The 12,113-nt window shown below is 34.9% G+C and overlaps 1 protein-coding gene across 3 annotated transcripts in view; it reads left to right on the forward strand.

The window, feature by feature from the left end:
• PLXDC2 (plexin domain containing 2) overlaps window positions 1-12,113 on the forward strand; it is a 401,646-nt gene that overhangs the window by 341,280 nt on the left and 48,253 nt on the right. For all 3 annotated transcript variants that reach the window (XM_087825356.1, XM_016224708.2, XM_016224709.2), the window contains 2 exons: window positions 5,307-5,457; window positions 6,898-6,936. In XM_087825356.1, coding sequence (XP_087681482.1) covers window positions 5,307-5,457; window positions 6,898-6,936 — 190 coding nt within the window. The remainder of the gene's footprint in view (window positions 1-5,306; window positions 5,458-6,897; window positions 6,937-12,113) is intronic.

The following is a 12,113-nucleotide window of genomic DNA, read 5'->3' on the forward strand; positions in this document are numbered from 1 at the left end:
ATTTACTGCGTTCCCCTGACAGGCGCTTTTTAGGTCCTGGGGTGTATTAGTAAAACGATTGGACAACAAAACAAAACCATCAAACCCTGCCGTCCTTGACCCATATTCATAAATATATATATACACACACACACATATATATATGTTCATATACATGTATATATGTATATCTTTTTTTTTTAGAATCTCAACATTTTATTTTACTTATTTTATTTTATTTTTATTGTTGACACTATTACAGATGTCCCTGACCCCACCCCTGCCCCCCTTTGCCCACCTCCGCCCAGACCCTGCCCTCCTCTCCCTCTGGCCCTTAATTACCACATTGTTGTCTGTGTCCCTGGGCTATGCATATATGTTCTTGGCTAGATCCATGTTGTTACAGTCATATTTTCTTCACTCAGTCTTTCGTTTATGGGCATTATTTTCAGATTTTTTCTGTTACAAAAAGATTGTATGATTGCCTCCTGAATTAAATGTACAAGAATGTCTCGTACATTCCTTAAAGTGGAATTACTACATGTCAGTTAGGTGTATGTTCAACTCTGAAAGTTAATATCAAATCGCTTCCAATTTGCAAACTTACACTACTGGACAGTACTGGAACTCCAAGTTCTCATTATTTCATGATCCTGAAAAGCATGGTTTTGTCGTATTTCTTCATTTCTGCAAATCTAATGTGTGTAAAATGGTATCTTATTGGGAATTTGATTTACATCTCACCAATTGTTAATTAAATTGATTGTACTTAGCTTTTTGGCTTCTGTTTCTCCTGTCTTTCCTCTTCTGTGAGATGCCTGTTCATATCTTTTTCTCATTTTTTAATTGAGTAGTTATCTTCTCTTTCTATTTATAACACTAACATTCATTGATTATTTGTAACAGACATAATAAATCTGAGAGATAGCCACCTTACAAAACTCTTTTGTTAATTTAAAAAATATCTCAAGGTACTTAGTGGTTCTCTTTAATCATATCACCTATAAGTGATGACAGCTTTGCTTCTTACTTTCTGTTCCTAATATCATTTTATTTATTTTTGCTGTATTATTGTCCTAGCTAGTATCTCCACTTGTATATATTTTCCTCCAGATTTTGGGTTATCTTTTTAATGTCTCTAAGATTTTACTTATTTACCATTTATTCATAATTTGATGTACAAATTAATCAATCTTTTATTTTATGGTTAGTTTTATGTGTATGTATATCTTGTTTAAAATGACTTTTTCTGCCAAACTTCATAAGGTTATTTTCATATATTTTCTTCTGAATGTTTTGAAACTTTCTTTCACATTAAAATCCTTATTCATTGGGGAACAAAGGGACATCTGTAATATTTTAAACACAAATTAACAAAAATAAAAAATAAAAAATTTTAAATCTTTATTCCATTTGGAATTGCTTTCTATGTATAATATAGAAATTTAGTTTTGCAGGGATTTTTCTCCCTTATGGGTAATTTCAAGCAGCTCTTATTGAATAGTTCTTTCTTTTGGCAATTTCGTTCAAAGCCACCTCTTTCTTATATAGTTTCCACACAGAGAGGGAGTTGGGTTTTGGGATCGCCTCCTCTAACACTCAATTTGTCAATACCCTAACCAGTGTCATACTGTCTTAATTATTATCATTTTATGATTAATTTTGCTATCCATAGGACGAGTCTCCTTTTTCTTCAGAAGTGCTTTGACTGTTTGGGGCTTTTGTTCTTCATATAAATTTTAGACTCAACTTGTCAAAATCTGCAATCCATCAATCTAATTAAAGTATTTGTTGTAATTACATTGAATTGTGAGTTATAATGCATTTCCAAATTATGGACATTTTAAAACTTTATTGTCTTCTTATTGACTTCTAACCTAATTAAATTGTTGTTAGGGAGCATATTCTATATAATACTGATTCTTTAAAATTGGTTGGAACTTTTGTATGGAATAGCACATGGATAATTTGAACGAATGGTGTACATGTGCTCAAAAATGTATTTTGTAATCGATTGGGTGTCAAGTTTGATAAATGTACAATTCAATTTGACCTTTTCCATTCTCTTTCTCACCTTCTGAGTTCTTTGGAGTTAGGCTTGACCTTCTCATCGCTTCCTTGTATCTTTTGTGTCTCTAGTGTATTCTCCATCTTATTTCTCTAAGCTGTGTCCCGGGAAAATTCTTCAGACCTATTTGCTAGATTATTAATTCTCCCTTCATCTTGTTTCCTCTGCTATTTAATCTGTTCATTGGGATAGTTATTTTAACAAGTATATTTTTATTCCTAAAATTTAAATTTGACACTTTATTAGATCTGCCAAATCATTTTTATAGTCTATGTTACTAGTTCATTTTTAAATTTTACCTTTCATTTAAGTATTTCATATATAATTTTTAAATATGTCATATTGGATGACCCCAGGGTCTAAAGTTTTTGGTAGTCTAAATACGTCATTCATTGTTTTTACTCTTTGTGGAAGTACTATTTTTCTTTTCGTATTTCTTCTTGTTCCCTTTAATTAGAAATGCATATTTATGTTGCCCTTATTCCATGGGAATTCCTGTGACCTGCATAGGTTATGCTTTACACCAAAGAGGGTTGATGATGGCAACCTGAGGGTTTTAGAAGACACCATATGTAACTGCCTTCATAGGAGGAAGAGAGGTTTAGCTTTACCTCCCCCACCTAGCGCTGGCACAGGCTTGAACTCCTTGGAGCAATGTTGATTTCTGACATTTCTACCCTCAAAACAAGCCCTAATTTTTACTTAATGTATTCTGCCCCTGCTGTCCATATGGCATTGTTTTGCGGGGGAGACAATAGAAAGGCATCCTTGGAGATTTTTTTTTTTACTTCCTGCAAACCCTAGTCATGCTTTAAAATTCATGTTTTATCCAGAATCTGTTTGTATTGCAGCCTACTTGCATTTGCAATCTTTAGTCTATCTTTACTGCCATAGGCAAACCAAGTCCAAAAGTTTACCTTAAATTTAGGGGTTTTGATGATACTGTTTTGTTGTTGTTGTTTTGAAATAAAAATACGGGAGGAGACTAGTATGTGGCAAGTCCCATTATAAACTTACTGAGTTTGAGATATCTATGACATCCATGTGCATATGTTAAGTCAGCAGATAAATATTTGGATTTAAAGTCCAAGAGAGAAATGTGGACTAGAGATACAGATTTATGAATAATCAACATAAAGATGTTAATTGAAATCCAGGGTGTGGAGGAGATGGCTAGTGAGAATGCATACAGTGAAAAGATGGATCAGGAAAGATCCATAAAACCCACCAACAGTTAAGGGATAGACAGGATTAAAGGAAACTGAGGAGTTTTTAGAGAGGCATTAGAAAATTGATGAGCATGTGTGTCACAGAACCCAAGATTAGAAAGTAGACATCTGTACCACATGCTGATGAGATATCAGCAGTATATACCATGGAAGGTTTAGTAAATAAGGAGATATTTAGAAACATTGGTATGATAAATATCAATTAAGGTGGACTGGGTAAAAACAAAATTTTCATAAATGGGGAAAGTGAGAATCTAAGAACAATACTTGAGAAGGTGGGCTGAGTTGGGGCAGTGTGGAGATTGAGAGAGTAGCTATAAATCATGGATCCCATCTATTAGAACAGAAGGAAAGAAGAATAGGTTAGTAAAGATTCAAGGAAGAATGCTGATTTGTAAAGAAAATTGAAGAATTCTTGATGATGGCTCTTTTATTTAGAAAATAAGAAATGAGCCCATGGGATAAAATTGATAGAGGCATTATGGGATTAGAGTTTTTAAGTAGAGTGAAAAGGGTTTGAAATTGGTACTTAGGGTAATGGGAGAGGGGGTTAGTAAGGCCGGTGTTTCCAAGCAGCCTAGAAGGCCCTGCTGAGGATGCAGGAGGTAAGTTTACAGAGCTCCCTGTGAGGGGCTCTGTGGTTTTCCAACTGTGCCTGGCTTTGGAGCAGGCAGGGAAAAGGTAGATTTTTTTTTTTTTTTCTATATTCAGTATTGGTGATTTTCTGAGGTGATATGGAAAGAAGAATAGGGTAAAGATGCATATTATTCAAAAGAGAAGTTGATGTGATAGCAGGAAAAAAGACATTAAACAAGAAAATAATTGCTCTTGGGCTTTCTATATAGTCACAGGATAAGAAGAATTTCAGTGAACAGGTACATGGATAGGCTAAAAATAGAAAACCTGGAGTTTTTATTTCAGAAGTAAAGTATTTCCAACTACAGATAAAGTCCAGGATATGGAGATGATAACAAAAGTGGAGTTAGGAGGGAAATCATGAGATCTGTGGGGATAAGAAGATGCAGGAACTAAAGTTAGAAAAATTGAAGGGGTCTCTGGAATGTTAAAGCAGAGAATAAACCTGTGTCATATCCAATCAGTGAAAAGGAAGCCATCTCAGGAACTCTCTCTAAGCAGTAGTACAGTGCATTGTACTTCACTAGTGACAAGAAACGTTTAAGAAAAGTATTTATATTTAATAATAAATTCAAATGTGGAAGGAGTGCCTTCCATGTCAGAATAGCTATTGTCTACTCAAGGCCCATCAGAGGGATAGAGTTCTTTGAAGCACAAAGTGTTGGGAGAAACACCAAATGCCAAACCATGAAAGTTTGAATGTTGAAGATTGTTACTGGTGAAGGTTATAGGATTTATTTTTATGGGCTATAGGTGAAAAATATGACATGCACCTTTCCCTGGTGTCTCAGTACAGCTCTGCTAAGGAAAAGATAGGCTAAGTGATTACATGAGCGCTGTTCAACCCTTTGCTTGGGTGGTTTCAGTATTTCACAAAGGGACACAAAATTTTATATACCCATTCAGTCTGTGGGGGATTATTCTTAAAACAATAAAGTAGTATGGAGCAGTTACCAAACTTTTAGAATTTATCTTTGTCAGTTTGATATGGAGGGAATGCATTCTTTCTTCACATACCTAAGCATGTTTTAAATCTTATCTTTAGGCACATGTTTTTCTTCTTGTATGAACCTTTCCCTTTTGACATCATGTCTTTTACAAATATACTGATATAAAATTTAGAGCAAGATAAACACTAATATTAGGTTATCGGAAGAAAGTGATGAAATCCAAATATCTAAAGATGGAAATGCTTTGTTACATCCAATTTTTTTTCTCATTTATTGTTACATACTTTGTAAATTAGCAAAATCTCTAAATATAGTCCTGTACAAAAATGTATCCCTCATGTTGATTTAAGAGTCTTTTGTGCTTTACAGACCAACTTCTTCGATGTAATTTTAAATAATATATGATCACTCTTAAATTGTTTTCCCATCTGTTTCTCTTATTAGTCAAAAGAGAAGATGTGTGAGAATACAGAGCCAGTGGAAAGTTCTTCTCAGACCACCACAACCATGCGAGCCACCACCACACAGTTCAGGGTCCTAACGACCACCAGAAGAGCAGCGACATCCCAGCTGCCCACCAGCCTGCCCACAGAAGGTGTCCTGGAGATATTTTTGCTTTGTTTTTTTCCTGAAGGAGAGAAAATTCATGGTGTTGACATGTAACTCTGATAGTTCTGTAGAGGGAAAGGTTTTTTTGTTGTTTTGTTTTATTCTGTTTTGTTTTAGCAAACTGTATTTCTAAAGGGGAAAGCCAAAATTATGATGGAATAATAAGGTGCTGGGATTCTCTTACTGTACTGTGCCTTTCAATATTACCTACTATTCCTCCCTAGAAAAGAAATAGAGACTTCCTTTTATATTGCTAAACTTTGCAGTAACTGAATTAAACATTTTAGTCACAGGATAGAAAGGCAAGATTTATATAAAATGTTCATCAATTTTGGATTCTGAACAATAGATAATTCTGTTCATATGCAATTCTCATATTTGCCTGAATATAATCAATAATATGTTGGACCATAACTTACAGAAGGGCACTATATACGTCCCAGAAATTATCCTTGAAAACATTTCCTTGGCCAGGGAAGAGAAACATACCAGAGTCCATTAATGCATGGGTACAACTCATTGGGGGAAGAGGAATATTAGCCAAAGTTTGTTAATATTCTGAATGGTGCCACTGAAGAGAAATGTGAGACTAGTTGGCCAAGAGTAAGTTTTTTGGGGGGAAAGGGGGTCTCACTTCTTTAGTGTACTAAACTTTGCTTTCATTTGAATAAGGAATTATTCAAGCCTTTGCTTTTCCTGACATTTACTTGGATATTAAAAGTTAACTGGAATAAAGTGATAGTGAGGTAGAGGACAGGTGTTAAATATATTTTATTTAAATATTTAAAACTGAAGTTATATTTTAATCCATATGGTTTGGTTTGTTATATAGCCTGTGAAAATATTTGTGCAATTGGCTTACCCTGTGAAATATTCTTGCAATTTGAATCCTACCCTTTAGACCGAAACATAACAACTGAAATAAAGAAGTATACTTACATTTTGTCCATGAAAGACAAGATTTTTTTCATGTGATGTTGGATATGTTTATTGACAATGAATAAGCATTTAACTTTTGAAGTTAAATTTGTAAATATTAGCAAATCTTCACTATTCCAATTAATTTGAAATTTTCTTGATCTTAATTTTTTAAGTGAATGAGGAAGGTCATACTATACAGTCTAGTTACAATAACTCATTTTTGAAAATTAAAAATAAATATATTTTAAGTTACAATTATAACAGTGTACTTTTCACACAGATCTTAAGAATCATATAATACTTTACTAAAGTCTTGATCTCAAGAAGAGATTTTAATGCTACATCATGTAAGCGAGGACTTGCTGTCATTGAACTAGAAATTGACTCACTAAAGTGTTAAAATCTATTCATGTTATTTTAAGATATTACTGGACAATTACCGCTCATGAGATTTATGGATTTTTAACTTTTTCTCTGTTGTAATAACTTTGAATTTCTCTTTCAGATGATACCAAGATAGCACTACATCTAAAGGATAATGGAGGTAGGAATGGACACTTTTTCTTTTATACATATTTTTAGATCCAAATCCATTCCATTTCTTTGAATGTGAGAAAGGACTTTTGGGCTTCTAAATAGTGAGGTTACCTAGCACTTTCTGTTGGTATTTAACAGGAGACGAGTTCAGTGGTTTGGCTTGAAAAGTAAAATGGTTTCAAGAATAGAAGGAAACTCTAATCCACATAATTGCCTAGAACACCGCCCTGACAGCAATCAGCAATGGAAATTGTACGTGCCGAGCTTCATTGTTTAGTGCAGGGAGTACTGGGGTAATGGCGAAGATTAAGCTCGAGAAGATTAAGGCTAATACGCCCCACATATGTTCGTATTCTTTGTTGCTCTATTTCTCGATTTAATTGTGTATGTGATTTTCTACACAGGACAGGTATTAAGTTCGATTGTGGGTTTTTTTTCTTTCACTAAGTTGAATATTCAGTATCCTTTATAAATAATATTAAGAAATAGAGCAATGTGGAAATATTTTTTGCTAGGCACTTTTACCTTTTATCTGGAGCAAGGGACAAAAATTAAATATGCAAAAGAACATTTAGTTAGAGCATGCTTAAAGCGTTTCTAAGCCAATTTAGAAATATCTAAAACGGTACTTGAAGATATGAGGAAGAAGGCTTGTTTTACCCAAAGAAGGCTGTGAAAATATTGACAAAAATTTTTTAAATAGTTCTTTTCCTATTAAATTATGTTAGCTCATTGTGTTTCTCTATCATAGCATGCTGGATCTTGATAAAAGAGATTTTTTTTTTTATTAGTAGCTGTTTATTCAGCTCAGGAAGAGGGTCTCCTCCTTTTCTTAGCAGCATCTGTTGCGTAAATGCGGGCCTGCTGGGACAGTGATCTAGTCTGTTTCATTTTTGCAGCCTCGGGTGATTTTGTGAGTATGTCAGAATTGTTAGGATAAGTCTAGGTTAAGTAACAAACATCTCTAAGTTCCTTATATCTGTCTTTAGATTTCATATCAGTTTATCTGCAAAAGAAACTGCTTAGCTTCTTTATATCTGTCGTTATTACATCAGTTGTCCGTTGTCTTGCTTCTGTATCATAGTGCTGTTTCATTTATTTTTTACTCATTACTATATCAATGGAGTAAATGGATAGCTTTACAGATGATCATTTCCAAAATAAACACTATCTAGAAATCAATTAAAATCTTTGTTTAGGGACCTTGGCATTCTCTCATTTCAGGATTTTTCAAAGCGGGATGTGTCAGGGCTACCTCATTTGAGGAAGAGGTATAGTATGAGATGAATGACATGGAGTAGAGTTCCCAAGAGGCTTCTGTTGTATTTGTAACATTTAATTCTTAATATGGGTAGTGGAGAGATGCATTGTTGGTTATATTATTCTCTGTGCATTGTTGGTTATATTATTCTCTGTGCTCTTTAGTTTTTAATAAAGTATTCTATAGTGCTACCAGAAAAAAACAAAAGATTCCGGTGGTTAAATGGGTGTGAGGTACTCTGGGTGAGACTAAAATGGAAGTGTTTTTGGCTGGAGAACCATTCAGAGCTTGTAATGTCCATTTGCTCATTCCTTCATGTGTCCCTGCTGACTGCCTGCTAGTGGCAAGGCATCGGTGCCGGCTTGGGGCTGTGGCAGTGAGCAAAGCTCGGACCAGCCCCTTGCCTTCAGAGAGCACGTATTCTAACGAGACAATGAGATGGTGATAACGATGGAGTAGCTAGCATTTCTCATTTGGTCTTAACATCTTTTTATAAGTAGTATCTCATAGACTTACTGTTTTGTTGAGTAAGCATTGGGAAATAGGTTTCTAGAATATTGCCATTTATTCCAAGGACAATCCTTAGTGTTGTTTAAAGCAGCAAAGAATCATAAAACTGGAGATCTTAATTCAGGGCATTAGAACTACCTTATGATGCTGAGAAATCAAGTTAAGTAAATGCTAAGATTTAAATGGAGGACTTTTTTCTTCTTTGTTATACTGGAAAAGTTGACTGTTGGATTTTCAGATGATACTTAGATCATTGACATGCAGCAGATATCCATCAGAATTTTAAAATAGCACTATAAGAGTTCAGATATGTCTATACACTGGAACTCTCCTCATCTCTAGGGTGGTTTTATTTATAAAGTACTTTTCCTAAAAGTACAGCTAGAGCAGACTAACCTGATCAGTATTAAGATAAATGTTCCTTCAAACAAGTATTTAATGAAAATTACACATTACGTGTTATAACACCATCAGGATAGCATGCCATCATTGCTTTTTATGTTATGAAATATGGAGATGCAGGAAGAGTTGCCAGTTTAAATCTTTTACTAGTTAATTAAACGTTGAAAAAAAAGAGTTCAGAATTGTCATCTCCATCACCTTCCAGCCTAACATTTTGAAAAATTTAGCTAATAATAAAAAGATGTCTAATTTAAATGTTTTCTCACATTTATTGAGAATTTTTAAATGAGAGCTAATAATTTTTTTGTAAATTGCTATATGTTGTTGCAAAGAAGCTTAGCACCTTCTATTTTTTTATTATGAATTTTTTGTATTTGCCTTTATTGTTGAAAATATTACAGATGTCCCTTTTTCCCCCCATTGACCCCTCCCTATTTCCATCCCCTTCCCAGGCCTTTACCACACTATTTCTTGATTTAATTTTCTGATTTAACCAAAGAACATATATAGGCATAACCCATAAACACAGACAACAGTGTGGTGATGGCCAGAGGGAAAGGGGGGGCTGGGTGGAGGTGGGCAAGAGTGGGGGGAAATGGGGACATTTGTAATAGTGTCAACAATAAAAACAAAGAAAAAAATGTATTTTAATTTAGAGGTCTGTACTTTTCTGGAAAAGGGGACATTTTCAAAGTAGTCAGTATGGAGCTAGAAACCAATGACTGTCTTTACATATATCTTCCTTTAGATGTTGAATTGGTTACCTTGGCTCTGAGTCTCCCTGGGACATTTCTATGGGTTAAAGTAGTTGATTTTCTTAGTGGAATCCATAGCTGTTGTGATTATACATTCACTTTCCTCCTAGGAGATTTCCTTTCATCTTTGATATCAAAGCATAAAATACCTCTGAGCAGCTGGACACCTAAAGCACACAACAGGGTTTCTCATTGACAGGACCCAAACTGAGTTACAGTCGGCTAAATCTGTCCTGATGAATCTTCAGTTGTGCGTTGTGTTTCCTGCTACCTTTAGATTAGGTCTAGGTAGAACCTCTGGAAGTTTGGGGCTAGTTGTTTGAAAAGTTTTATTTTAGCCTTCAGGGTTGAGTGGAAATTCTAAGCTCTACAGATAATTTGAAGAAAAGAACATGAAAAATAAAATGTGAACAAAGAGAATGATACCTAATGAATACAGGTTCTTTAGTAACATACAGTATTAATTGACTATTGTAAATGTCTGAATAGCAAAACTCAGAAGAGCCAATTTAAATCTAACGGTATATGTCCGGCTGAAATATTACTGGTTGCATATTTATAGTATTAAGTTTAGACTAATACGTAAGTCAAATCAGTTAGTATGCCTTTTCCTTATTATTATTTTTTTTAAATACATCTTTATTGATTTCAGAGAGAGGAAGGGAGAGGGAGAGAGAGAAACATCAATGATGAGAGACATTGATCGGCTGCCTCCTGCACGCCCCCGACTGGGGATCGAGCCCGCAACCCGGGCATGTGCCCTGACCGGGAATCGAACCCCGATCGCCTGGATCCTAGATCTACGCTCAACCGCTGAGCCACGCCGGCCGGGCCCCTTATTTATGTAAAACAGAAGAGAAGGAGAAGGAAAGAGAGGAGGTGATGAGAAGGGGAAGGAAGAAAAAAATAAAAAGAAGCAGCAAAATAAGTATTTATTGAGTGTTTACAGTGTTCCAGTCGCCATTCTAAATGCTGTACTTATGTTACCTCACTTAATTGACATCATACCCCTGTGAGTCGGTCCTATTTTTATTTTTATTTTCATTTTATAACTGAGGAAATGGAGGCACAGAAAGGGTGGGTTACCTGGCGGGGGTGTGGCCGAGCTGGGCCGTGAACCTTTAGCCTCGGTGCAGGTTTCAGGTCCTTGACAACCTCACGGCCTTGCTGCTCCCTTGCAGCGCAGGTCTCTTAGGACACATTTCACAGAGAAGTGACTCTGTAAGGCGTTTTATGCACTCCTTTTATATTCTTTTTTCTTTTCAGTAACAACTGATTATACTTATAAGAGCTTGAAAAGGAAATTCCCTTTGCACATGTAATTATGCATTCGTTTCCTTTCATCCTTTCTGTGGAACTCACACCACCTTGGTCCTCCTGGGGAATGGAGCAGTGATTGTATCCCTGGCATGTGGCCCCCGAACTCCACGGCCACTCTGTAGTTTATGTTCAAAACCTTATTAAAGTTCTTTCAGCCTACTGGGTTTCTCTAGAAATGCAAGCTGAATTCACCATTAAAGGGCACCTTGGATGTATTCTTTGAATATATATATTACAAGCACTGAAAATCACATCTTCTTGTTATATAAATGTATATAATGGTTATAAGCATTTAAAACCAAATTTTGTTATTTAAATTAACCACTGTGCTGTACACCTGGAACTAATATCATATTGAAGGTCAACTATAATTGGAAAGAAAACGGTAAAAGAAAAACACACACATCTTTGGATTTTCAGATCTGGGCAAAACCTTATTAGAAAACCTCATTTTTAAAGAATGATCTAGCTATATATTTTAGCAGGTACAGCTATTAAATGCATTTTTTTTGGCATTTGATTCGGTTACTGTCAAATGTAAATGTCTTCAAAGTGCAAAGTCCACAAAATTATATCCAGGACTAAAGATTTTTGCACCCTAAATCAATGTTGAGCTCTTTTAATTGAAAAGTAAAATCTCCAACCAGATTCAGTTCAATTTAGCAGATTGAATTGTGCCATTCCACTCTACTGCAGATGTTAAAATGATTTCAAGCTCTACAACCCAGTGAGTTGATTTTATTATTTAAAATTTTTTGGCTGAGATTTATCCAAGTACCAAAAACTGCATTCTCTCTTAGTTCTTCCAAGGGTTCCTCCCTTTGATAAAGTTAATTTTTTAAAAAATTGACTATAAGTTCTTCATTGCTAATAATATTTAAATAATATCAGCACTCCAGGCAGCTGTATTATACAGGTGTTGTTGTATTTGTCATT

Source organism: Miniopterus natalensis, chromosome 1, assembly GCF_054644295.1.
Source record: "Miniopterus natalensis isolate mMinNat1 chromosome 1, mMinNat1.hap1, whole genome shotgun sequence".
In the NCBI taxonomy this organism is placed as follows: domain Eukaryota; kingdom Metazoa; phylum Chordata; class Mammalia; order Chiroptera; family Miniopteridae; genus Miniopterus; species Miniopterus natalensis.